Consider the following 24,279-nt stretch of genomic DNA (forward strand, 5'->3'; position numbering starts at 1 on the left):
AGACTGGTGTAGTGATGAGGCGAACAGGCCTGCTTTTCGTCCCTTCCCAGCTCCCTCATGGTTAGCTTTTCACCCGAAATAACAACACACAAATTGTTTCATTTAAATACTGCCTGACCCATTACTTCTAGCCTCTTATTGGCTAACTCTCACATCTTGATTAACCCATTTCTAATAATCTGTGTAGCACCATGAGGTGGTGGCTTACCAGGAAAAATTCAGCATGTCTGACCTGGTGGCTGGCTCCATGGGGTCTGGCTCACTTCCCTTCTTCCCAGCATTCTGTTCTGTCTACTCCACCTATCTAAATCCTGCCCTATCAAAAAGCCAAGGCAGTCTCTTTATTAGCCAATGAGAGCAACACATAGACAGATGACCCTCCTCAATCAGACTAGGATCACAAGGTATCTCTAGCTGCTGGGGATACAGGATGGGGTCCAGTGAGGCCATGTGAGACCTTAGCATGGACAGCAGACCTGACAGCTCAGGGTCCAGCCCTCCACGTCAGGGGCCATGAAAAGCAGGGGCCTCTTCAGGATCCTCCAGCTGAGAAGCTCCAGCCTAGAGGTACAGATGGACGGTCCCTTTCACTAGAACACTATCAGTTGCCTCTTGAAATGTCACTAGTGAGGAAAGGGACCATTTTTAGGCCACAAAGATCCATTAACAGAACTGAGGGTATAGATGCACCAATACCGATATGTGTTCTTTGAGGATTTTAGGTTCCCATGGAGGTTTCTAAGCTTTGTATGGATTAACTGGCTCTCTCAATAACCCATGAAGAAGGCTAAGAAAATAACCAACAGTCCCATTTTACAGATCAGACAAATGAGGCCTACAGAGGCCAATCTCTGGCAGTCACCAGCTAGCACAGTGGAAAAGCAGGCAGCAATACACCAAGCCCCAGGCCTTTAGCTCGGCCTGCAATCAGAGGCCAGCTCTGTAGCAGTAGAGAGTGCCCGCTTCCTTTCCAGCCTCTAGAAGGAATCTGGAAACCCAGTTATCCGCTGAAATACTTATAAATCAAACCCTTTACTGGCTTTCTTCTTAAAGAAAAATGTTTCAGAATGGAGATAAAACCCGAGGCTTCATTCCCAGGATGACTGAGACATCAGCTGGCGAAGAAGGAGTGGAAATTTCCACCCGCCAGCATTTCACACTGATAGCTCCCAAGCTAACGATGTTCAGAGTCCAAATGTTCAGGCAAATTAAACTGCATAACTTATTACAGAAGGGGGACATTTGAGGGGCAGAAAGGAGACCAGTGAAAGGTAAGAGGAGAAGATAGATCATTGGAGAGGAAGTTTTTGAGCAGGAAACAATGGCACAAAAAAGATGCATAGTCACAAAAAAAGTCATAAGGAAACCCACAATTTTCTACGCTAACTCAAACAATTAGTAATAATAATAATAAAAAGCAAAGGCCAGCTGAGTCTGACCCACTCTCAGGCTTCTCCAGGATCTAAGAGGGCCAGCATGACTCATTGGATTCCTTATGAATTAAAAAGCTGTCAATTACGCAGTCTTTCTTTGAAACATGCATTATTTCCATGGGTTTCAGCCAAGCTGAATGACTCGTATCACAGAGGCGGCTTACTCAATGGGAACATGCTCCCCACGCCATCCTGCCCTTCCAGTAGTAGGGCGGCCTACTGGGGCAGCAGCTAGGCCTGAGGATAAAGCTCAACATGATAAACATTCCACGATTGAAGTGCACACAGCTGTCAGGAAAAGGCAAGCTGGAGTTCTAGCTGCACAGCTGGCTGAGCAAAAAGAACAGCATGAGAAAGCCAGTCTTACAGAGGCTTAGAGCAGAAGGGGCTAGGCTTGGCAGGGAAGGCCCTTGTCTTGGGGTTACTATTGCTGTGATGAAACACCATGACCAATGACAACTTGTGACAGAAAGGGTTGATTTCATTCACAGTTCCATATAGCTGTTCATCAAAAGCAGTCAGGGCAAGAACTCAAGCGGGGCAGGAACCTGGAGGCACAAGGTGATGCAGAGGCCATGGAGGAGTGCTGCTTACTGGCTTGCTCAGCCTGTTTTTCCTTATAGAACCGAGGACCAGCAGCCCAGGGATGGCACCACCCACCATGGACTGCTAATTAATTCCATTAAGTACTAATTAAGAAAATGCTCTACAGACTTGCCTCCAGCCTCATCTATGAAGGCATTTTCTCAGTCGGGGTTCCCTCCTCTCAGATGACTCTAGCCTGTGTCAAGTTGGTATAAATTAGCCAACATAGCCCTGCTTCTTGCTTTCCTCTCAAAACCCTCAGTTGCTTCTAGCTCATGTTCTCATACAGAGATCGTCGGCTGCTGGTATCCTCCTGCCAGCCTCACACTGTGGGGCTGAGGAGACAAAGATAATTGAGCCTGTGGCCACTGCCTTTCTTCCTGCCGGTCATCTGTGCGTCATTAATTTATCTAAACATTATTCTTTGGTAAATGCCAGTACAGAATGTTTTAAAAAGAAGCAGCAAGTTTGACAAAAACTACATGTTTCTAGAAACTATAAAGAACCGGAGAAGGCTTGAATGTTTGAAAACAAATGCCCACCCCAGTTTTGAGAAAATGGCTGATGTATTCCAGGCTGGCTTCAAGCTCTCTCTATCTGAAGATGACCTTGAACTTCCCACTTCCACCTCCCAGCCACTGGTGCCAGTTTATGAAATGCTGGGGATCAAACCTGGCGCTTCATGTAAACTAGGCAAGCACTCTACCAAGAGAGCGATAGCCCCACCTCAAACAAATGATTTTAGCAGTTATGTCTCTATAAAGACAAAGATGTGTAGGTGCCATTACAGCAGCTGACCCTACAAGAGACCGTTCTGCCCAGAAAATACAGCACTTGGCTGGGTTCTCTTTTTCTTTACATTTAGAAGGTAAAACATAAGGTCTGAGGGGGTGTTTGTCACACTGCGGGATTGAGAGGTTTGTGCTCTTTCCAGCCCCACACCTGTGTAAAGAGGAAGTGACCTCACCACCTCCCCAAGGCACAGAGTCCAGCATCCCTTTCCATCTTTTTCCAAACCACCCACGACAGCAAGGTACCACCTCTCTTCAGCTCCTTCCACTAGAAACCTTCTCAGCTGTATGCTCAGAAGCTCCACCGGACTCTGGGCCAAGAGCACACTGAGATTTTTGGCAACTGGTTAAAGCAAGAGGCTTCGGGGCACTGAGATCTGGAATAGCGCCCCGATTCACGCCAGCACTGAGTCTGTGGGCATGTGGCATACAGGGAGTGGCCTGGTGCACAGTCCCCAAGGGGGAGTGGCTTGCTCAGTTCAGCTGAGGTGGCACCCTTTCTGTTTTGCTGAGCAGACGCTGAGAACAAACAATACTCTTTTTTGATGTACACAAGTGACCATCCAGGCTTGCCAAACTGAAGATGGTTCTGACCGGGACAATTTTATGGCATGGGACTAGAGAGACGGAAAAAAAAAAAAAAAAACCCAAAACAAAAAAGAAGATGTTTCAGCTATTAAAAAAGAAAAAGGCAATAGAGTATCTTCCAAATAAATAAACTATTCTCTGAAGAAGAAAACAGCTTTAAATGGGATCAGGCCAGGGCACATGGGGTAACTTGGACTCCCCTCTCACCCTCGCCCCCGGTTTTCCCTCTGCCACACTGGGGAGCCTGGCCAAGAAGCAATCTGGTGAGCTCAGCTGAAACAGTCATGTCCAGAGCACAGTGTTCATTTCTGGGAAAGGGGCAACATTGAGACACTGAGGGTAGAATTCCACCAGAGAATGTCCCTGGATCCACTCAAGTCAGAAGCTACCTAGGCACTTACCAGTGCAACGTTCAACATTGGGGAGCCTTAAAAAAATAAATATAGGGCTGGGGAGATAGCTTGGCGACAGAGCACTTGCCTAGCAAGTGTGAAGCCTTGGATGTGATTCTCAGCCCTGAAAACAACAAGAAGGAAGAGAAAACTATACGGCTCTACCATGTCCCACTCCCGATGTGCAAGTTCTCCTTCTAAAGATGGTAGGGTATGACTTACACAAACTTAGGAGGATTGTGACATGCAGAATGCACTATAGCAACGAAATAATTTTATGGTGGGGTGGGGGTCGCGACAACATGCAGAACTCTATTAAAGGGTCGCAGCATCGGGAAGGTTGAGGACCACTGGTCTACAGGATGACACTGACGTTTGACAGAGTAGAAGAGTCCAGACGATTCTCCTCAGCTCCCATCTGCTCTTTGAAAGAGAGAACTTAGAAGACTCATGTCCTCCCGTGGAGATCCCCAAACAACCCAGGCTGACGCTAGAACAGAGAGTCACTCTCCAAGAACCGACAGTGGCACTCCGTTGTAGAGAACAACATCCACGCAGCTCACTGAACACGAGAGACTGAGCTCGTGCCTTCACCCCTACACTCCAGTCTCTCTGGTGTGCAAAGGTGGCCGGCTACTGAAGGAGAAACCTGGACACCAACCCAACCCAAAACTTTGACCTGCAGTACGTCCTGCCTGCAAGATTGGCTGGGGCAATGGTACTACAGAACTTGTATGAGTGGCCAAGCAGTATCTGGGTTTACCTTGAGACCTACTCTACAAGAGGGAGCCCGTGACCTGTACTGTCTGGGTAGCCAGGGACTGGGGAGACCGGGTAACTCAGAGACCTAGGGTAGAACCAAACACAACTGGAAAAAAATTCAATGAGACCATTCCTAATAGATCGGCGCCTTATTCAGTCATCATCAGAGAGGCTTCCCCCACAGCAGATGAGAGTAGGTGCGGAGACCCAGACATCATGAGGAGACAGTCTAATTTGTAGGCCCCTATTAGGTCCCTCTCCACAGAGCTTGGGGAACCCCATGAATACGGAGGAGGAGGAAAAACTGTATGAGTCAGTGGGGATCACCAGGAGAACATGGCCCACTGAGTCAACTAAGTAAGGCTCATGTGACCTCACAGAGACTGAAGTGGCAAGCACCATGCCTGCATGGGTCCCTGCAAGGTCCTCTGCATATATGTTGTGACTGTTAGCTTGATGCTTTTGTAGGACTCCTAATTGTGGGAGCGATGTGACTCTGACTCTTTTGCCTGCTCTTGGGACTCTTTTCTTCCTATTGGGTTGCCTTGTCCAGCCTTGATAATGAGGGCTTTTGCTTTATTTTATTGTATCTTGTTTTGTCAGGTTTGGTTGTTGTCTCTTGGAGTTCTGCTCCTTTCTGAAGGGAAACAGTGTGGGGTGGATCTAGGACATAGGGGAGGTTGTGGGGAGCTGGAAGGAGTGGAGGGAGGGGAAACTGTGGTTGAGATATATTGCGTGAGAGAAAAATCTATTTTTAATAAAACAAAGAAGATTCATGTTCGTATCTTTGGCTTCTCAGCACTTTCTTAGTATTAAGACTAAGTCAGACCTTTGAAATATATTTTTAATTAAAAAAATGTACTCTTTTTAAAAACAACATAAATCCATTTTAAGAGTCTATACAAATAACAAAGATAACTAGAAAACACTATTCCTTTGGGAGGTGATTCTGTATTTTGAATACATACATCATGTCACTGAACCAAAAATATATCAGTACCCATGCTCCTAACTGGCAATTTAAAGACAAAGATTAGGGCACTTGACACCATAAACTAAAACAAAATAAAACAAAAATTTAAAAAAATTCCCTGAAGCTTCAGGTAAATGAAGAAACATTGAAATGCTTAGAAATCTTAAAGAGTTATTACTATGAGATATCTTGGGAGAATACCAAGTCTAAACATGAAGCCCATGCACGTTTCATAGACAATAGCTCAGAACTAATTTTATGCGGTGTTCACAGTACGCATACATTTTTGATGACGATGTCAGTGAGGTTGGGGTACAGTATGTCGATTCTCAGAGTGATTTGAGGGCATTGTGGATTTTCATATAAGGATGCTCAGCCTATACTGGTGGGAAGCGGACAGATTTGGGTCTGGTCTGGGCCCGCCTACCATCTGGAAACACATGGCTGAATGAGGTGTTTAACCTGTCCTCTGTATCTCTTGTACAAATCTTAAGAAAGTGACACCATGGTGACCTCCACAAGTGGCCTGAGCATGAAACACATACTGAGATTTTTTTTTTAAGCATCAAAGGGGGTTTGGGTATTGTGATGACACTGTGGCTAACCTCTCTTGGTGACAAGGCTGGTGATGAGGACCAGGAGGAGTAGACACAGGTGCTGTACACTCCACTCCAGTTGTGGGATCACATCTGCATCAATGCCTCAGCACGTCTGACCCTGGCCATGCCCTTGCCCAACAGCACAAGATAACCCGGGAAACGCACCAGGCTCTCACATGCAGAGACCATGATTTCTGTCTCCTAAGCGTGAGGCTCACAGCTCCTCAGTGAGCTTTTGTCACCAAATCACTAAGAGATGAGAAATATGTCTTTCATTCTGGCGCATGGCAGGCTGGTCTATGGCGCACAGCTCTGCCTTCCATTTTTGAAACAACTGGAGGCCAACAATAGCATCCTTTATGGAGATTCAGAAACACCAAGTAGCGCAAGGCAGACAGTCATCAACAGCATGGGAGGAAAGCAGGACTTGAAGCCAGAAGGCTACAGGACCATCAGCTGGTCGTCAGACCAGCAACTGCCAGGTACATTGTCAGGGGAACAGGACATCTAGGTCCCTTTGGAATCTCAAGGTCCCCATGTGGAAACCCACTCTCTGGAGAGGCTGCCATGGGAACTGAATAGGATGAAGAGTGAGAACAAACTTAGCAGCCCTCTGCAAAGAGAGATCCCGAAACACATCTGTTCTTAACGATGGGAGTGGCCACTCAGGACTCCCAAGGAACGTTCTACAACTCAGCAATAAAGACAAACTGAGCAAAGCAAATCTGGGATCAGTCGAGGTTTTCTGGTCACCTGGAACAAGTTCTCACCCACAGAGCCTTCCGAGGTACGAGGTATGGGAGCTCCTGGCCAGGACTCCCCACTCAGGCCTGCTGCAGAACTTACCAGGTAGCGTTCCTCCTGCCTCATGCTGGGGGTGCGGATCATGTGATTCTGTTCCCCTCTCCAGTCTCCAAAGCGACGGAAAAAATAGTTGGATAGAAACCTACTGACGGGGTCTCTAATGATGTTGATGTAGACGGGCTGGTCTCCTCCAAACCTAACACATGGGCACACAAACAGGAAACTCATTACAATTCATCCCTGCTGCAAGAAAATAAGGCCTGTTGAGACAGATTTTCCTTCTAGGTTGACTTAATCCAACCATTGCCCATCTGCTAAAGTGCCTCCCACTACTATGACAGGCAAGTGGAAATCGGTAGGCATTTTGTTATCGTGCAGGAAACAGGAACACATGATCCAGGGGCCCATCAGGACACTGAGAGACCAGGTTTTTTGTTTTGTTTTGTTTTTTGTTTTTTGTTTTTGCACAGCACTGTCCCTATTATGCCATGTCACAGGGGTAAGGTACAAATGTCTGGTTTTCTCAGTAGGTCCAGCTTTGCTAAGGACAAGACTTTGTATTTCCAGGGGTTGGTACAGAACCCCCGGCATACAGGTGACCCTCAGCGGTTGTTTCAATCCATTGCTTGATTCTGAATGCCTTGGCGGTTACACAGGCCTTCTATAATACTGTAATTCACATAGTCTCAGTCAGGTGCTCTAGGGGAAGTGGACTGGAAGCAGTCACCATCCCTGAGGATTCAACAGTCACCACGTTCTTAATACTTGACCCAGCAAACGCAGAGAAGATCTCCAATATTCTGTGGATTACAAACCAGAGTTATCCCTGTTACACCTGGGGAAACTGAGGCAGAAAGCAGCTAAACAATTTGTGGCTCTGCCAGAAGATGAACACAGGTTGTATGGATCCACAACCTTCAGTTTTGTCCATAGAAAGGAAATCCCAGAGTTAAGAAACGTAATGATGCAGAAATGCAAAACAAGATGATTATCCCCAAGTGCTGGAACCATTCCCAGGCACTGAGGAGGCTGAAACAGGAGATGATTTGGGGTTTGAGGACAGCCTAAGCTGCACAATGAGACTCCATCAGGAAACAACAACTGAATTAGTATCTATCAGGCATGTCCAGCACTTGACATGGGGATGGATGCTGTCATCTGCAAAGTCTATACTTTAGAGCTATGCAACTGAGCTATAAAAAAAGACCTGGGCAGTGTTTCCACTGTGTTAAGAAGGCTTCCAGGTTTTGGGTTGCATGCATGGCTATCCTGGGGAGGACTTGGGCTGAGGGCCACAAGGTGGCCATTCCGAATGGCTTCTCTAGCTTTAATACTTCCACAAGGATTCCGTATCTGCAGTAAGAACCTGTTCAAAGGCAAGGCCTTCAAGATCCATATTAGGAACATGAAATTCCGTTCAGGGATCCTTCCCCCTTCTCTGAACTGCTTCAAGGAAGTGACCCCAGAGAGGACTATGGCAAGACCTCAGGCTCTAGGCAGAGGTACTTTCTAGTGACCTTAGGAGAGAACCCATGGCCCTGTGATGAGGTTCTAGTGACCTCCAGAGAGAACCTGCAGCCCCCATCTGATGAAAGTGCTTGGCATTCTGCCAAGGGACAGAACACACTCAGATAAAATGGCCGGACAGGAGCCAGTCCCCACCTCTCTTGCTAGAGGCCTCCGCTCACTACTCAAACCTAGCCTGAGCCATAACCATATAACTTCAGCCACTGCTCCATTGGTTTTTTGGATTCAGGGTTTCATGCAGCTCTAAGGCTGCCCTGAACTCTCGATCCTGCTCGGGCTTCAGGTGCACCAGGTTTTATATTCTGTTAGCACCTAACCCCAGTGTGCTCCATCCCTGAACTCTGGCTTTCCTACTGTGTTGACATGTCTGTCTCTCACAACAGACTGGGTGCCTCCTATGGCCGTAGACTGCGTCATCTAGTAGCGGACAGCACACAGCAGGCCCTCAACAGAGGGTAACTAAATACAGAAACGAATGCTTTCATGCATGTTTCCTGGCTGCTCAATTCTGTCAGTATAAGGGTTGTACTGCGAGAGCAAAGCAGATGTAACGAGCCACCAATATGTTTTTGTGCATTAATTCATACACGGTGGAGCCCAGCATATTTGCATTTTTAAAAATACTCAATAAGAAGGCACTAAAGACTGGGGATACTGCTAAGCCAATAAAGCACTTGCTTTCCAAGAGGAGCTGAATTTGGTACCCATGTAGAAAGCTAGGCATGGAGGCATATGCTCATAATGCCAGCAACGGTGACATGACAGGTAGAGAAAGAACCTTGGAACTTATCGGCCATAGAGTCCCTGTCCCAAACAAAAGGCATCTGAGAAATGATGTCCAAGTTTGTCATCACACACACAAACACGCACGGATGTGCATATGTGTGCACACACGCGTGCACACACACACACAAGCTCTTAACAAACTGGGCTCATAATGACGACAAACAGGAACTACAGCAATAATCCACAGAACAGGAAGATGAAGAACACACAGCCAGTATTCAGACCCCAGCGCTCTAACCACCTTTGCGTAAGGAACAATCACCGAACAGCAGAACATCTCAACCATATCAACCAAAACACAGCATCTCACTAGACACGAAGATACAGGCATGAAGATGGCTCCACATGTCAGCAGGCTTTGCTCTCTGGCTTGCATTGAGGGGAGAGAAGCGGAGCCAACACTTGCTGTGAGAAGCCAATGAAAATGGCCTGAAGGAAAGACAAGGAGTGACTGGGCCGATGACATCAGGGTTCCTGCTCATTGAGAAAGATAAAATGATAAGAAAAAAACAAAAAAAAAGAAAGGAAGAAAGCAAGAAAGGAAGGAAGAAAGGGAGAGAGAGAGAAGAGAGAGAGAGAGAGAGAGAGAGAGAGAGAAAGAGAGAGAGAGAGAGGAAAGAAGGGAGGGAGGGAGGGAGGGAGGGAGGGAGGGAGAGAAGGAAGGAAGGAAGGAAGGAAGGAAGGAAGGAAGGAAGGAAGGAAGGAAGGAAGGAAGGGAGAGAGAAGAGAGAGAGTGAGAGAGAGAGAAGAAAGAAGGGAGGGAGGGAGAGAAGGAAGGAAGGAAGGAAGGAAGGAAGGAAGGAAGGAAGGAAGGAGAAAAAGGAAAAAAGGAAGGAAGGAAGGAAGAAAGGAAGAAAAAGAAATTTATGAGGTAAACTGAGGGAAACTCAAACTATGTGTGTCTTGATGGGCTACCATTATGAATGCGCTCATGGCCACAGAGGCCTCCTCCCTATAGTACAACACTGAGGAAGGCTGCTACCTGAGAAAGACAAATTCAGCAGATATCAATAGGGAGATCTCACAATAAAGCTCTCCCCTTGAACTTCAACTCCTAGGTCTGGGTAAGTAGGTGGAGACAGTGTTAAACATCCTGCATCTATTTTTAATTTTTGTTTTCGAAGACTGACGCTTCTGGATCATTTTTAAAGGGAGCCGATCAAAGGGATCCTGCCGCTTGTGAGGATAAGAGCAAAGCCAACATCTAGAAAAGAGATGGGAACTCAGTGAATCGAGGAAGTGCTGGGATCTGGCTTGCTCTGTTGAAAAGGACACCTTCAAGGGCAGCTGGCTTCAGGCTCTGTTCCCATAGTAATTCAGACTTCATTTGAGAAAGTGTCAAATGCCTCAGTTGGCATCACACAGCCACCCTGGAGGCCGAGCCCCTCTGTTCCTTTGTTCTCCTTTCTTTCTTTCTCTTTCTTTCTTTCTTTCTTTCTTTCTTTCTTTCTTTCTTTCTTTCTTTCACAAGTCGGTGTTGGCACTGGGGTTACTACTTGATCTGTGGAAACAGAAGTAGGAACAACAGTTGGGGGTGCCAGGTAGAACCCTGGATAAAAAGGAGGAATAAAAAGGGTTCAGGGAGCCAGGCGGTAGTGCACGCCTTTAATCCCAGCATTTGGGAGGCAGAGGCAAGTGAATTTGTGAGTTCAAGGCCAGCCTGGTCTACAAAGCTACTTGCAGGATGCCTGGGTCTACACATGGAAACCCTGTCTCAAAAAACTAAAACCAAAACCAAACAAAAAGGTTAAGGGAAGACGGTTTGGCATTTGTAGCATGAGAGCCCCTATGGTTTACCTGACAGCTTCAGCGACCTCAAGTTCTAATGTATTTTAGAAAGTTTCCACAGCTAGGAAAATGCAACTGAGAGTGTGAGAGACTCTAGACCAGGACAGAATATTATCCTCTCGTCCCCACAGAAGCTCAGAAGACGAATAACAAAGGGCGGGAAAGGTCAAGAGAGACAAGCAGAACTGAGTGCGTCACTGTCTTTCGAGAAGGTGATCCAAGACACGCTCCAGAGAGGCTGCTGATGTGGAAGAGTTGAGATTTTAAAAAAGTGTGTGTGTGTGTGTATGTATTATGTATCATATGTATGCATGTATATGTGTATATCTATAAATACACACTCACACAGACACACACGTGTATATATATATGTATGTGTGTATATGATGTATATGGATATGTATACATCTACACACACACACGTCCTAAAGTTACTTCAGTAATCAGTGAAAATCATACAAAGCTACAACACAAGCACGAAAGGCCTGTCTTCGACATCCCAACACAGAGCCGCACCTTCTAGGCCAAGATGCTTTGGATTCAGCCCTCCCTTCATCCAGAAGAATAAACATTTGCCTGGCCCAAATTTCCAAGGAGTTCAAAATTGATATCAAAGAACACCCTAGGAAAAACCGTGCAAACCCAGGCCAAACCTGAGCTCTCGGCTGAGCTGGCAGGACTCTGGCAGGAAGCCGGCTCCAGAGTGACTGCAGAACCACCTATTGTCGGGATGAACAGGACTGCAAACGGCCAAAGGGTTGGTTCCTTTGGACTCGGAGGAAAAATGAACAAAGACCTAGAAGTTGAGGCCACGGGTACAGGAAGTCAGCTCACTAGCCAACAGCCAAGAGCTCACGGGACAGCGTTTACGTTGCTGCTCTTGACTACATGTCAGATAGGAATGCCATTCTCAATGGAGAAAGATAAATGGAGAAAAAACAAGAACCCGCTTTGAATGCAGGTCCTTCAAGACTTCACAGTTTGCATCCTGTGAATACATATGAGAGGAAACGGGACTGGACTGGGGGCGGGGCAAGGTCCAGCCTGATTCTGACAGTCTGCTCAGCAGCAAGGACATTGCTACAAGTTAACGATGCATAAAAGTTCAGAAATATCACCAAAGGACAGCACTCTAGCCTGGCCTCTTCGTCTGGCTACTCACACCAGCAGTGTTTGCTGATTGTAGGGGCAGCTTTCTCTAGAGCAGTTCAGAAGTATTTATGCTTAGAATTCAAAACAGAGCTCAGATGTCAAGGTCTCTAACAATTCCCAGCTCAGCTGTTCTCCTTACTCCTTGTGTTTTTCTGGGGGGGGGGGGGGATTGTCTCTGTGGAGTCACAGTTTGCTACTTAGGAAAGACACACCCCTGAAAAAGAAGGCAAACTCATTCTTAATCCCCTGGTTCTATGAATTTAACAGTGGTCCTGCCAAGGAATCATGTCCATCTTGTAATTCTCCTCATGTTTCTACACATCTTAGAGCTAAGGCCCTGGACCCGGGCTATCGTCAGAGAACAGAGGGGACGATGCTCCCGCTGAGGCCACCTCAGCAGTCATTCACAGCCATTCTGTCTCCAGCCAGGTCCCTCCTCTAGTCTGAGCTTAGTGCGTTCCTCCAGCTCCTTGGTCTATTCTCCCTCCTGCTGCTCCTGGACAGGGAATGTTCTTGTCTCTCATTGCTCTAGAGCTGGCTGGTCTCTCATACCTCAGCATAACCAGGGGGAGCCTGTTGCCCTCCATTTCCCCTAGGGAAGCCCTGTGTCTCCTTTCCCTATATCCATCATTCTTGACTACACACATCTGCAGCGGAAGAACACTTTAAGGATTCCAAAGACAAGGGGGAACATTCCGAGTTCACCGGTGAAGTCCCAGCCATCATGGCATAGAGAAGGTTGAGAGAGGAGGCTTCACCAATGTGTTCTGAGATGAGCAGAGGGGAGAGAGGAGACAACCTGTCTGTGCGTCTGTCTGTTCCTGCTGGAAAATCACTGTGGGCCAGGCAGCTCCAGGACTGCCATGGAGACGCAGTAAGAGCCGCCATGAGTTCCTGTAAGGTCCCTCTCTCAGAGAGCATTTCCTCATGGTCCAACCATCCATAACAGGTGGGAGGGGGAAGGAACTGCCCCTTTTCTAAAGTTGAGAAAATAACCTTCCCCAAAGGGCCACATGGCTTGCCCTCATGCTGGGCAGTAGGAAGGTGAGCTGCAAGGCTTAGGGGTCCTGACAGTCAGGGCTCCACCGTTTCCTGCAGATGTGGTATCTTCTAAAAGGCTTTTTCCCCCCATCTACAATTAAAGCAATCAGGATTCCACTCCTGTATTTGATGGTAGAGGCTCAGATAAAATACAGCCACCATGCTGGGTGCTGCTGATCCAATTAAGATACCAGTTTTGGCTTCTCATTAGAGTTTTGAACTGGCCTGAGATCGTTATTAAGATTTGTTGTATTTCAGCTTGGATGCAAAGATCTAACCTAGAAAGAAAGGGGAGTTAATGACTGAAGTTTGAAGGTGTCAAGGGTGGCACAGAAGGAAGTCACTAGAACAGCCCAAACCAGACAAGGTTCTCTCTTTGCAAACCATCAAACACAGGGCCCAGAACATCTAACAAATCCCAGTGGCCTCATTATGATTAATGACATGGCTTCTGGAGGGAAGAAGCAGGGTGCACACGCTAGCTAACCCAGCAATGAGCCATGGTGAAAAACAGCAAGCTGGGCCAGCACCTGGTCCTGTTACCGTTGACCCTTTTAAAGGTTCTATTTCTTGTCCCATACAACTCTGTCTTGTCAAGCAGTCCTGGAGAACTTCAGGCCTAAGAATCTCACTTGGAAATAGATGTGGGAATTCCTTTGCTTAGTAATGTACCTTTGCCGAATCTCATTCCTCCGTTATAGTTAATTGGCCCTGGATCTCCTGGGCAGCAGGGAGTCCTTTGAAGATTAAAACCTACACCAACCTCAGTGGGGTGTCAGGTATCAGGCTGGGTAGCAGAACTTCTCCACAGCCAGCCTCCTGAGGTGCCAGCCCACAGCGGCAACTCGGTCAGCATCACCTGATAACTGGTACCCACTGCGTGCGCATGAAGCACCCTGGTCAGTTCCTTGAATCCATTGATGGAATTGTTATCCTAAGGTTCAGACAATGGTGTTAGATGGGTGGCTGAAGTCTCGGGAGCCCTAGGCTTGTCAAAGGATCTGTCTCTGGACTCAGTGAGCTATTGGCTGACAGATGCCAATGGTGAGGACATGGCAGAGCCGGTAGGCACAGCAGGAACCTAAGGGCTACCAGTGTAAGGAGCAGTAACACTTTAGTGAGTGTCCACGGATCACTGAGAGAAAGGACACACAGAACTCGAAGTTTCAGTTTAATCAAGAGAAGGCCCAAAATTTGAATTTGAAAATCTACACTCTTATTATAAAAGGGTACAGAAGTCAAAGAAAAAGCAAGCAAACAAACAGATCAAAAGTATCTCACTATTGTCAAATATACAAGACTTGCAATGTTTAGGTTAAAAACAAGTTAGGTAGGGGTTGGCAAAAGCTCTTTGGAGCAGAAGAGACATTTATTACCCTACTGTTGGATTGTCCCTAGAGTTCTAAGCAGGCTTACACTGCAGGAAATGGAAGTCAAAATTTTCATTTCTTGTCTCTTTATTTCAATACAAAAATCATCTCTTTCCCTCTGTTAAAATACTATGCCATTGGCTGTCTTCTCATAAAAAATAATTCCATGTTTTTAGAATACTTCAGAAGGTTCTCTAGGAAGAAATGTTTCAAGCTTTGGTTTCTCTGTAGCAAAGCTAACTAGATTGACCATGCCTTTGTCTTTCAAGGGTGAAGGTTCTGGGCTGTCAATCCAGGTTGACTGTGAGGACGTTGCTTGCTCCTTAGATAGAGCATAAAGATTCAGAAAACAGGAAATGACCACAAAGCTAGAGAGCGACTCACCTTGAGAAGTTGAGGAAGTGAACGTGTCTGGTGAATAAATAGGGCTGTTCGGCCGTGCTGATGTTCTTAATCAGCTCCATCTATGACAAGAAAGGCAGTGTTAGCATATGCAGGAACTAACGTCCAAGCCTCATTAAACCAAAGGTTCTCTGGCCTCTTCCTTCAAGCCCCACTTATTTCTTCTGGGCCAGGACCAACAGCCGAACTTGGTGCAAAGCAAGAATCTCTCACAAGGTTCTTTCCTGGATAAATCAGCTTTCTCTCCAGACTGACAGCCGTGTAGTGTAACCAATTCAGTTGATTATTGCTAGAAAAACTATGAGATTGATATGGAGGGGGGGGGAGGGAGGGAGGGGGAGAGAGAGGGAGGAGAGAGAGGAGAGAGAGAAAGAGGAGAGAAAGAGAGACAGGAGGGGGGGAGAGGAGAGAGAGAGAAAGAGGAGAGAGAGAGAGAGAGAGAGAGAGAGAGAGAGAGAGAGAGAGAGAGAGAGAACACATGTTAAGAGTACAACCTTGGGTGTGAGTCCTTATCTTCCACCCTGTTTAAGAAAGGGTTTCTTGGCCATTTTTCCTCTATGCCAAGCTGTATATGGTTGTGAGTTCTAAGAATTCTCCTGCCTCTACCTCCCATTTTGTTGCAGGATCTCTGGGATTCACAGGTGCTGGTCCATATAGACGGCTTTGACATGGGGTCTGGGCCCTCGATCGAACTCAGGTCCTCACCCATGCAGTCAATAGTTCTCCCCACTGAGCCATCTCCTCAGCCCCAGACTGAGGAATTTCACCTGGAGAAAGGGACATTTTGCAGTACTGAATGAAATGCCGGGAGGGAATACTTTAATCGCCTCATTTAAAGTCAGCCAGGAAAAGGAGTTAATTATCTTCTTATATTTCTGGGACACTATTGAGCTTACAGAAATATTCCAAGCTAGTATTGTAGCATTTTCAGTGGTAATATAATAAGCACCCCTTATTATTTTTTCTGATTATACAAGTGTATAAGGAATGTATTTCACTGGGAATGCAAAGGCCTCTGGAAGTTGTGAATCCTTTGGTGGGTGGTCGTGTGAATTATTTATTTGCGGTTATCAGTAAGGCAAAACGTATTTCACGTTTGTCTAAACCAACTTTTATGGTTTCCTAGGACCTGTCACGATACAGAAAACGTTTAGTGAAATGAGCTAGAAATTCCAGGCATTCTTAAGCCTCCCTGACATCCTGAATTCTTTCTCTAGAATTTCCAGTTGGCCCCACCAAAATGGGCATGGTGATATTTTTCTTTTAAAAAATCAACCTGCATTTTGAAGACTGCTCTTGTAGATGAATGTCAGAGATGCAGTATTTCAGATTCTAGGAACTAGAGAAGCTGAAAACTAGAAAGAAAAACAGCCATCCACATCTTAAGCATGGTAGCAATGATAACAGTGAACATAGACTCCAGACCTTCTCGAACATAACAAGCCCTGGGCTATCCTGTTCCCAGGGATCTAACTAAGGGCTGCCCCATGTGCATATGTTTGATCATTATTCATGTGAAGAATTAATTATCTATAAAGGAGCATCAAGTGCATGATCCTTTATAGACCCAGACGATCAGTCTAAACCCACTAACTCATAATGATAGGACAAATCATTATAAGTAATAACTAATAATAACTGAAGAAATTATTACGTTAATTAATAATCAGAAAAATCAAGTTGAATTTAATAGCTAAATGACCCAGCTCCTAAACCTGGGATTTCTGTTAGTTAGGAGACTCTGAGGAGACCATGGTGAATAATGGCCTAGTCCCTCCTTGGGCTTCAGTACAAAGGAAATTGGACCCTCTTTTTCTCCAGTTTCCCTTCTAAGCCTTTGCTGCACACCCTTGCTTCTGGAGTCCAGCTTCCTGCTTGGGCACATGGTTAATTCTGAGCTGTGATGGATTGCCATGTATAGGCATAAGCATAGAAGCATTGCTAATTTGTCTCAGGATGACTGCTTACAAAAAGAACTCTTGTCTGTGTTTGTGTTTTAAATTTTACTTCATTTCATGTGCATTGGTGTTTTGCTTGCACGTATGTCTGTGTGAGGGTGTCAGATCACCTGGAACTGGAGTTACAGACAGTTGTGAGCTGCCATGTGGGTAATGGGAATTGATCCCAGGTCCTCTGGAAGAGCAGCCAGTGCTCTTAGCTGCTGAGCCAACTCTCCAGTCCCCACCCAATCTGTGTGTTTAAAATAAAGACAATTGCCGGGCGGTGGTGGCGCACGCCTTTAATCCCAGCACTCGGGAGGCAGAGGCAGGCGGATCTCTGTGAGTTCGAGACCAGCCTGGTCTAGAAGAGCTAGTTCCAGGACAGGCTCCAAAACCACAGAGAAACCCTGTCTCGAAAAACCAAAAAAAAAAAAAAATAAATAAATAAAAAAATATAAAAAAAATAAAAATAAAAAAATAAAATAAAATAAAGACAATTTATGCTTTTAGCTCTAGATTATTTTAATTCAGAGAGTTCCCTGGGTGCATAAAAGTCCTATAAGAATGGCCCCGGTAGCCCTGAAGAAGCAAACAGGAAGACACTGACTCTGTCCCCTATTCGACACGCCAGCATGCCCTCGGAACACATGTCAATCTGTTGCCTCTGAAGACAGAAGGTAACAGCTAGACTTCTGAGAACAGTGCCATAGTCATAAAGCTGCCTGTTTCTCAAGGAAAAATTGATCAGCATGACAGTGTAGAACTCCTTCTAGACTTATCCTTAAACACACTCAAGATGCCAGCGCCCATGCTTATCGCACTAGGGGAATGAGGGCAGAGGACATTCTTCCCCTACATATTTTGTCATTGTTCCCAGATGTAAAATCACTTACATCATATGCAGAAGCCAAACACTTCTTGTCCAAGTACCATTTGACCTTCACGAATGCTAACACTTGACCCATTTCTAGTGACAAGCGTGACCTTCTGAGCTCCTGCTGCCCAGTTCCCAGCCCTCCTGCTGTCATTGGAAGCCTTGATCGTCCTTGCGCTGGTACCATGACGGCAGCAATGGCACTACCTGACGTCAGCAAAGACTACACCCCTGCTGTTCCTGCACATCCAGGGCCACTTACGGCTTCTTCCTGATCCACCGCATGTGCCCACTCAACAGTCATGGCCTCCTCTCTTGCACAGGAGACAAGCACACAAACACAGTGAGTAGAAAGACTAAAAAAATGTCCCAGTGGTGCTGCTAGACCCACCAGACCCAGAAACACACTCTTGGGTCTCATCCAGCTTCCCCTCTGGCCACCCCGATGCATCCTGGGACTACAGTGCTCTCGATATCCCATCAAACCAGACTCCTCCCTATTCCTTCCATATCCACCCATACCAAAGGCTGACCAAGATGAAGCTTAGGAACAAGCTTCCTCCTTCTGGGATACTTGTGTTTTCCCCCCCAGCATTTTCAAGTCCTTCCTTCCTCCCTTCATTCCTCCCAGCTAAAATATTCCTCTCTTCCAATCCAAATTTCTGAATCCCACTTCCCGGATTCTGCTTTTCTTTAAATCCATGATTTCAATCTCAGGCCCCATACTATTTGGCGTGTGGCTAAAAGAAAAAATATTGAGTCCTCTCTCTCTCCCAAGAAACTCAGAGTGTTGGAGGTGAGATAGACTGAGAAAAAGTGAGATTCAAATCCAGAACACGTGTGGAAGGCTCACGGGTGTTGTGTCCAGCCTACCTGCAAATGCAGATGGGAACTTCTCCTTAGGGGTATCCTCTGTGGTGTGCACGGATTCACAGTATGAAAGGGTCATTGTGGATGCGGTGCAAAGTGAAGGTAAGAAACAAACACAGACGGCTCAAGTTTAAGAAGCTGTGACAATCAGTTCTCTGTACCAGACGTTGAGTTTGTCACTAGATTTAACTGTCAGCTTGACCCTGCCTAGAGTCCTCTGAGAGGAACACCTAGGTCATATTTAGCACATCTGTGTAAGGTCATCCTGATTACTAATTGCCACAACACCGCCATCCTTAGGTAGTCCTGAAGTATGTAAGAAAGCTAGCCAAGCAAAAGCCTGTTTTGAGCAGGCCGGTGGGTGATCCTGCGTTCTGGTCCCCCAGGTATCTGTTTCGGGCTCCTACCCCGATTTTCCTTAATGATGAACCTGGACATGTAAGTCAAATAAGCCTTAAGCCCTAAGTTGCTTTTGGTCAAAGTGTTTTACCATCATGTCAGAGAGGACGTTAGAACAACCGGGGTGGGGTGAGCAAGGAAGCAGGTGAGCAGAGAACAGCTGGAAAGCACGGCCGACCATGTGAGGGATCCCGAGGGTGACTCTGCCGGGATTTGATGACAGAAAAGATTTGCTTTAATTTACTTCGTTTCTGAGATATGGGTGGAAGATGTGAAGAAGAATGTGAAGATCAGAGGACAGGGCCAGGGAGCTCAGTGCCCTGAGATCCGGCCCAGCCCAGAAGAGCTGGGCAGGAAGCTGGGCTAGGAAGCTGGGAGTGGCAGTGGTGGCTACAGTGGAGGCAGCAGGTGCTGAGGAATTAGAGGATGCTCTGGTGTTGGGTTGTGCAAACTGTGTTTTAACGTGACCCACAGCAGATGTTGAAGCAAGAGGTCTGGGAGCTTTTAGCAGTTAGAAGGATGAAGAACTGTGGAGAGGGCCGCGAGGAAGATGGAAGTGAGGAGGTTGGTGGCGATCTGGCCATTAGAAAGCTAGGAAAAGGAGACCAGACACCATCTCTCAGGTAGGACAATGAGCACACTGTGGTACCCATCTGTGGTGACGGGATCCTGGAGGAGGAACAAATTTGGCTGCAGATAGAGGGGTGATGGGTCTACCTTTGATGAGCTCTCATCTTTTGGGATGCCCCTTTTGATGATCCACTAGCTTAGACTGGGTTCTCATATTTAACTTACCAGAGGGCTGGGGCCAGGCTTATTTGTCCCCTAAGTCACCACCAGCTGTCTGCAGGAAGTTTTTGTTCCAGCAGGGTTTATGGGATGAACACACCCCTTTAGAAATGTTTGCTTGGTATCAAGAAACCCATCTAAGTAGCTGAAGACATAATTGTCTCTCACCCAGGCAATGGATCCAGCTCTCCCTGAAACAGGGTGGAATGATTAGTGTCTTATATAAGGCTCACTGTCAGCATTCCCCTCATAATATCCGAGATGTAATAATGCCCAGCAAAGTCATCTTTTTCTGAGTGTTGTGATAGGGTTTATCACATACCATCCCGAGGAGTTCTTTATATACCTGCTACCATTTAATACTTGAAGAGCTAATATTATTGTTCGTTCTTTGAAGTTTAGGGATTGGAGCACAGACAGGGAACATAGATTTATTTATTATGAATGGCATGCCTGTGTATGGGTTATGCATGTACAGAGGCTTCAGATGCCCTGGACTGTAGTTACAGTTATGACCCATTTAACATGGATCCTAGGAACCGAACATGGCTTCTCTACGAGAGCAGCACATACTCCTCATCACTGTGCCGTCTCCCCAGCCCCAGAGTCCACGGACTTTGTAAAGTCGCCATGACCCAAAAGGTAATGCCAGAATTTATCAATCCTTAGTACTGCTTTTCAGTGCTGGGTGATGATGGTTCAAGCTTCTCAGTTAATTATCTAGATATGAACTTTCCCAATGGAAACAAACCTTTTGCCTTTTGTAGGATGCGCTGAACAAGTGCAGACAAAACCCACTAAGAAATGTAAGGATTAAGGGTCTCAGTGTGGGCTCAGTGACGGAGAGCAGGGCTAGCCTTCATGTGGCCTTGTCTTTTCTACACACACACACACACACACACACACACACACACACACACACAGAGGGGAGAAAGGAGAGGAGAAAGGAATGGGGAAAGAGAGAGAAAAAGAATAGAGAATAGAAAGAATATTTTCTAAAGTTTCCTGAGTGGAAAAACAGTATCAACGAACAAGAACAAGAGTAGATTTCCAATACTTAGAAAAAGGGTAAGTACACCATTAAATGCATGTAAAGGAGGAAAAGCCTACTTACGTTGGTGGACTGAAATGGAACCAAGGTTTAAAAAGAAAGAAAGAAACAAAAATCCAATACACGTACTACACAGAGGCTAGGCTAGGAAAGCGTCCAGTGGTTTGCTTCCCCGCTCAGGGCAGGGTGGGAGAGCGCAGACTTTCTTCTGCAGCTCTGAAGATGCCTCTACTCCTGCAGCCTTCAGGAAACACTTGCTAGTTAGTCAGTTAGAGGGGTATCCAACCCTGCTTTGGTCTGAACTCTTGTATCACTCGTCAACTAGATGCCCTGCAATTTTGCAATGCATCTTAAATCAAAGAAAGGATGTGTGCTTATTAGCACTTCAAAGCAACAGCCCAGAGGGGGAACTACAGCTCCTTAGAGATTGGAAAGGATGACTGAAGGGCTCAGGTTACCTGCCCTGTTCTTGGGGTACAGAAAGACCCCAGCACAGACCTTTCTTTTTTTAGCTCAAGGCTACAATAACCAGGGAAGCACAGGCCTGCAGTGAGAAGTCCACCAGGGGGAGCAGTAACACGAGTGTGGCAAAGAGTCTGGGACTGAAGTGGATACAGAAAATTAATCACGATCCAAAGGAGGAGCAGAAGGAGAGAGAGCACGAGCAAGGAACTCAGGACCGCAAGGGGTGCACCCACACACTGAGACAATGGGGATGTTCTATCGGGAACTCACCAAGGCCAGCTGGCCGGGGTCTGAAAAAGCATGGGACAAAACCGGACTTGCTGAACATAGCGGACAATGAGGACTACTGAGAACTGAAGAACAATGGCAATGGGTTTTTGATCCTATTGCACATAATGGCTTTGTGGGAGCCTAGGTAGTTTGGATGCTCACCTTAATAGACCTGGATGGATGTGGGTGGTCCTTGAATCTCCCACAGGGCAGGGAAACCTGATTGCTCTTTGGGCTGAGGAGGGAGGAAGACTTGATTGGGGGAGGGGGAGGGGAAATGGGAGGTGGTGGCGGGGAAGAGGCAGAAATCTTTAATAATTAAATAAATAAAAAAATTCTCTTGTAAGAGAAAAAAAAAAGAAAATTAATGGATAGTATCCTAAGGAGAGAAACTTTTTTCTTTTCCCTCCCTCCCTCCCTCCTTCCCTCCCTCTCTCCCTCCCTCCCTCCCTCCCTCTCTCCCTCCCTCCTTCCCTTCCTTCCTTTCTTTTTATAGGTCATATGGCTTTTCTCCTTTGTCTTTTATTTCCTTCAGGTCTGCATTAGAGGACGCTGCTTTTGTCTAAGGACCCTAAGACAATGTGGAACCCATTCCCTGGGCTGATTAAGCTTATCTTTGCTCTGATTCCAGAGTCAGCTTGGAGCAGCACTCTGGAGACAACAGACACTGTCTATCTTCTTATAACAGTTATTGCAAGGGGAAGGTCCTGGAATAGCATGCGGAAAGAGACAAGCAGATGAGAACACATCGGATGCAGTGTTATTACATACGTCTTGTAATCCCAGCTACTTGGGAAGCTGAGACAGGAGGGTCATGAGTTCAAAGCCAGCCTGGACTGTATCTCAAGGAGAGATTGTTTCAAAACAAACAAACAAACAAACAAAACTTCGTAAGGCTTTTTGAGATGGAGAATTTCCTCACTTGGGGGATTTGTGACAATAAAGGGGAGTCTTTAGCACGTGTCCTTCATGCAGTGAGTCTTTACTAGAGTTTGGGATATGGTCACCCCAGGGAGTGATACACACACACCTGGGCACTTCCTTACAAACCTACTTCTGCAGTAAGATGAGGGGATAAAGAGGGTGAGAATACTCCCCAGAAGACTCTCACACCTGGCATAAGAACTCTTTCGAACGGTTCCCCTCTAACTACTGAGTAGGGTTCCAGTTCTTACACGCACCATTCAAACTTAGCCAGGATTTGGCCCTAACTTGTTCTTACATATCACGATTCCACATTCCTTTAGATTTATGTATATTTGTGTCAGCTTTTCTTGCACACGCTTATTTCTCCCTAAAGAGCAGGTGCCAAAACTTCCATAATGAAATTGCTTCAAAGATCAGAAGTCAGTGGCAGGAACAACAAGCATTGCGCATGGGGCCCAGTGCCCACCTGTAGCGGCGGATCCTGAGCGAACATCCATTAAGATAAGTGAACATGTGCAGGAAGAATCAGATGATCAAGCGGAGGACCAAGCACTGGGGAAGCCCCAGAGGCATTTCTGTGGCTTTGAGGACTTCCCTGAAGGACTGTGGTTATTATCATTGTTTTAAGTCTCATTGATTTATGGTACGATCTCAGACATAGACACTGAGGAGGGGGAAAGCAAGGGCCAGGGAAGCATGACACGTGTCTAATTATAGCATGTCGCGCAGCTCCATACTGAGAGGCCAATGAGGTCTGAGGCCCACGGGCATAGGACTGCCTTCTCTCCCACCCTCTGAATGGTTTGTAAGGCTTGTGTTATTTGCGTGGCTATTGGACAGAGGCAGAGCTGGTGTGAGGTCTATGGTGAAATGCTAACCTTTCCTTCTTTGATGGACAAAAGGATGTAGACTAGGCCAGCGCTTCCCAAGTTATGATAGATAAATTCTGTGGTATCCAAAGGACGTACAGCACACATAAAAATTCCCTGACGAACTAAGACTGGGAAAATCTAGCTGAAATTTGATGTCTAAAATACATGTGCATAGATGTATGTATGTATATGCATACAATATGCATGCATATGTGTATATGTAGGGATAGATAGATGGATAGATAGACAGACAGACAGACAGACAGATAGATAGATAGATAGATAGAAATATGACTGATGTCTTAAGTGTGAGGACTAGAATTTAGATCCCTGGCCTTCATAAATGGGCAGGCTTGATAATCTATCTGTAATCCCAGGCCTCAGGAGATGCAGACATGGGATTCCCAGGGCAAGCTGGTGAACTGAGAAGCTCTGGGTTTACTGAGAAACTCCTCCTCAGCAAACAGAGTGAAGACTGGTGGAGGAAGAGTGCCAGTGTCAAGTTCTCCCCTCTCAACATGGTCACCGGCACATGCTTACACATGGGCACATTTACATGAACACTCACGGTCATCAGCACATGCACAAAAGTGTGCTTGCACACATGAACATGCGGACACACACACACAAAGCACGCACACACAGTATACATCTTAAGACTGTCAATCTTTAAAATATGAATAATCACTGCGAATCTCCTATATGTTAAGGCACAGAGGACTCCCCAGATTATGAGCCATGCGCTTTCCCTTCTTCATGGATGGGAGGAACGTGGAGTTATGAGGCACACATTTTGGGGACATGCTGACATGGGGACTCTGACGGGGCT

General features: G+C 46.2%; 1 protein-coding gene across 1 annotated transcript in view; it reads right to left on the bottom strand.

The window, feature by feature from the left end:
* Positions 1-24,279, bottom strand: part of Ust (uronyl 2-sulfotransferase) — a 286,573-nt gene that overhangs the window by 89,052 nt on the left and 173,242 nt on the right. The window contains exons 4-5 of the mRNA XM_057762423.1: positions 14,976-15,055; positions 6,970-7,123 (exon numbers count right to left, since the gene is read on the bottom strand). Of these exons, the coding sequence (XP_057618406.1) occupies positions 6,970-7,123; positions 14,976-15,055 (234 nt within the window). The remainder of the gene's footprint in view (positions 1-6,969; positions 7,124-14,975; positions 15,056-24,279) is intronic.

This window comes from Chionomys nivalis, chromosome 2, assembly GCF_950005125.1.
Source record: "Chionomys nivalis chromosome 2, mChiNiv1.1, whole genome shotgun sequence".
NCBI lineage: Eukaryota > Metazoa > Chordata > Mammalia > Rodentia > Cricetidae > Chionomys > Chionomys nivalis.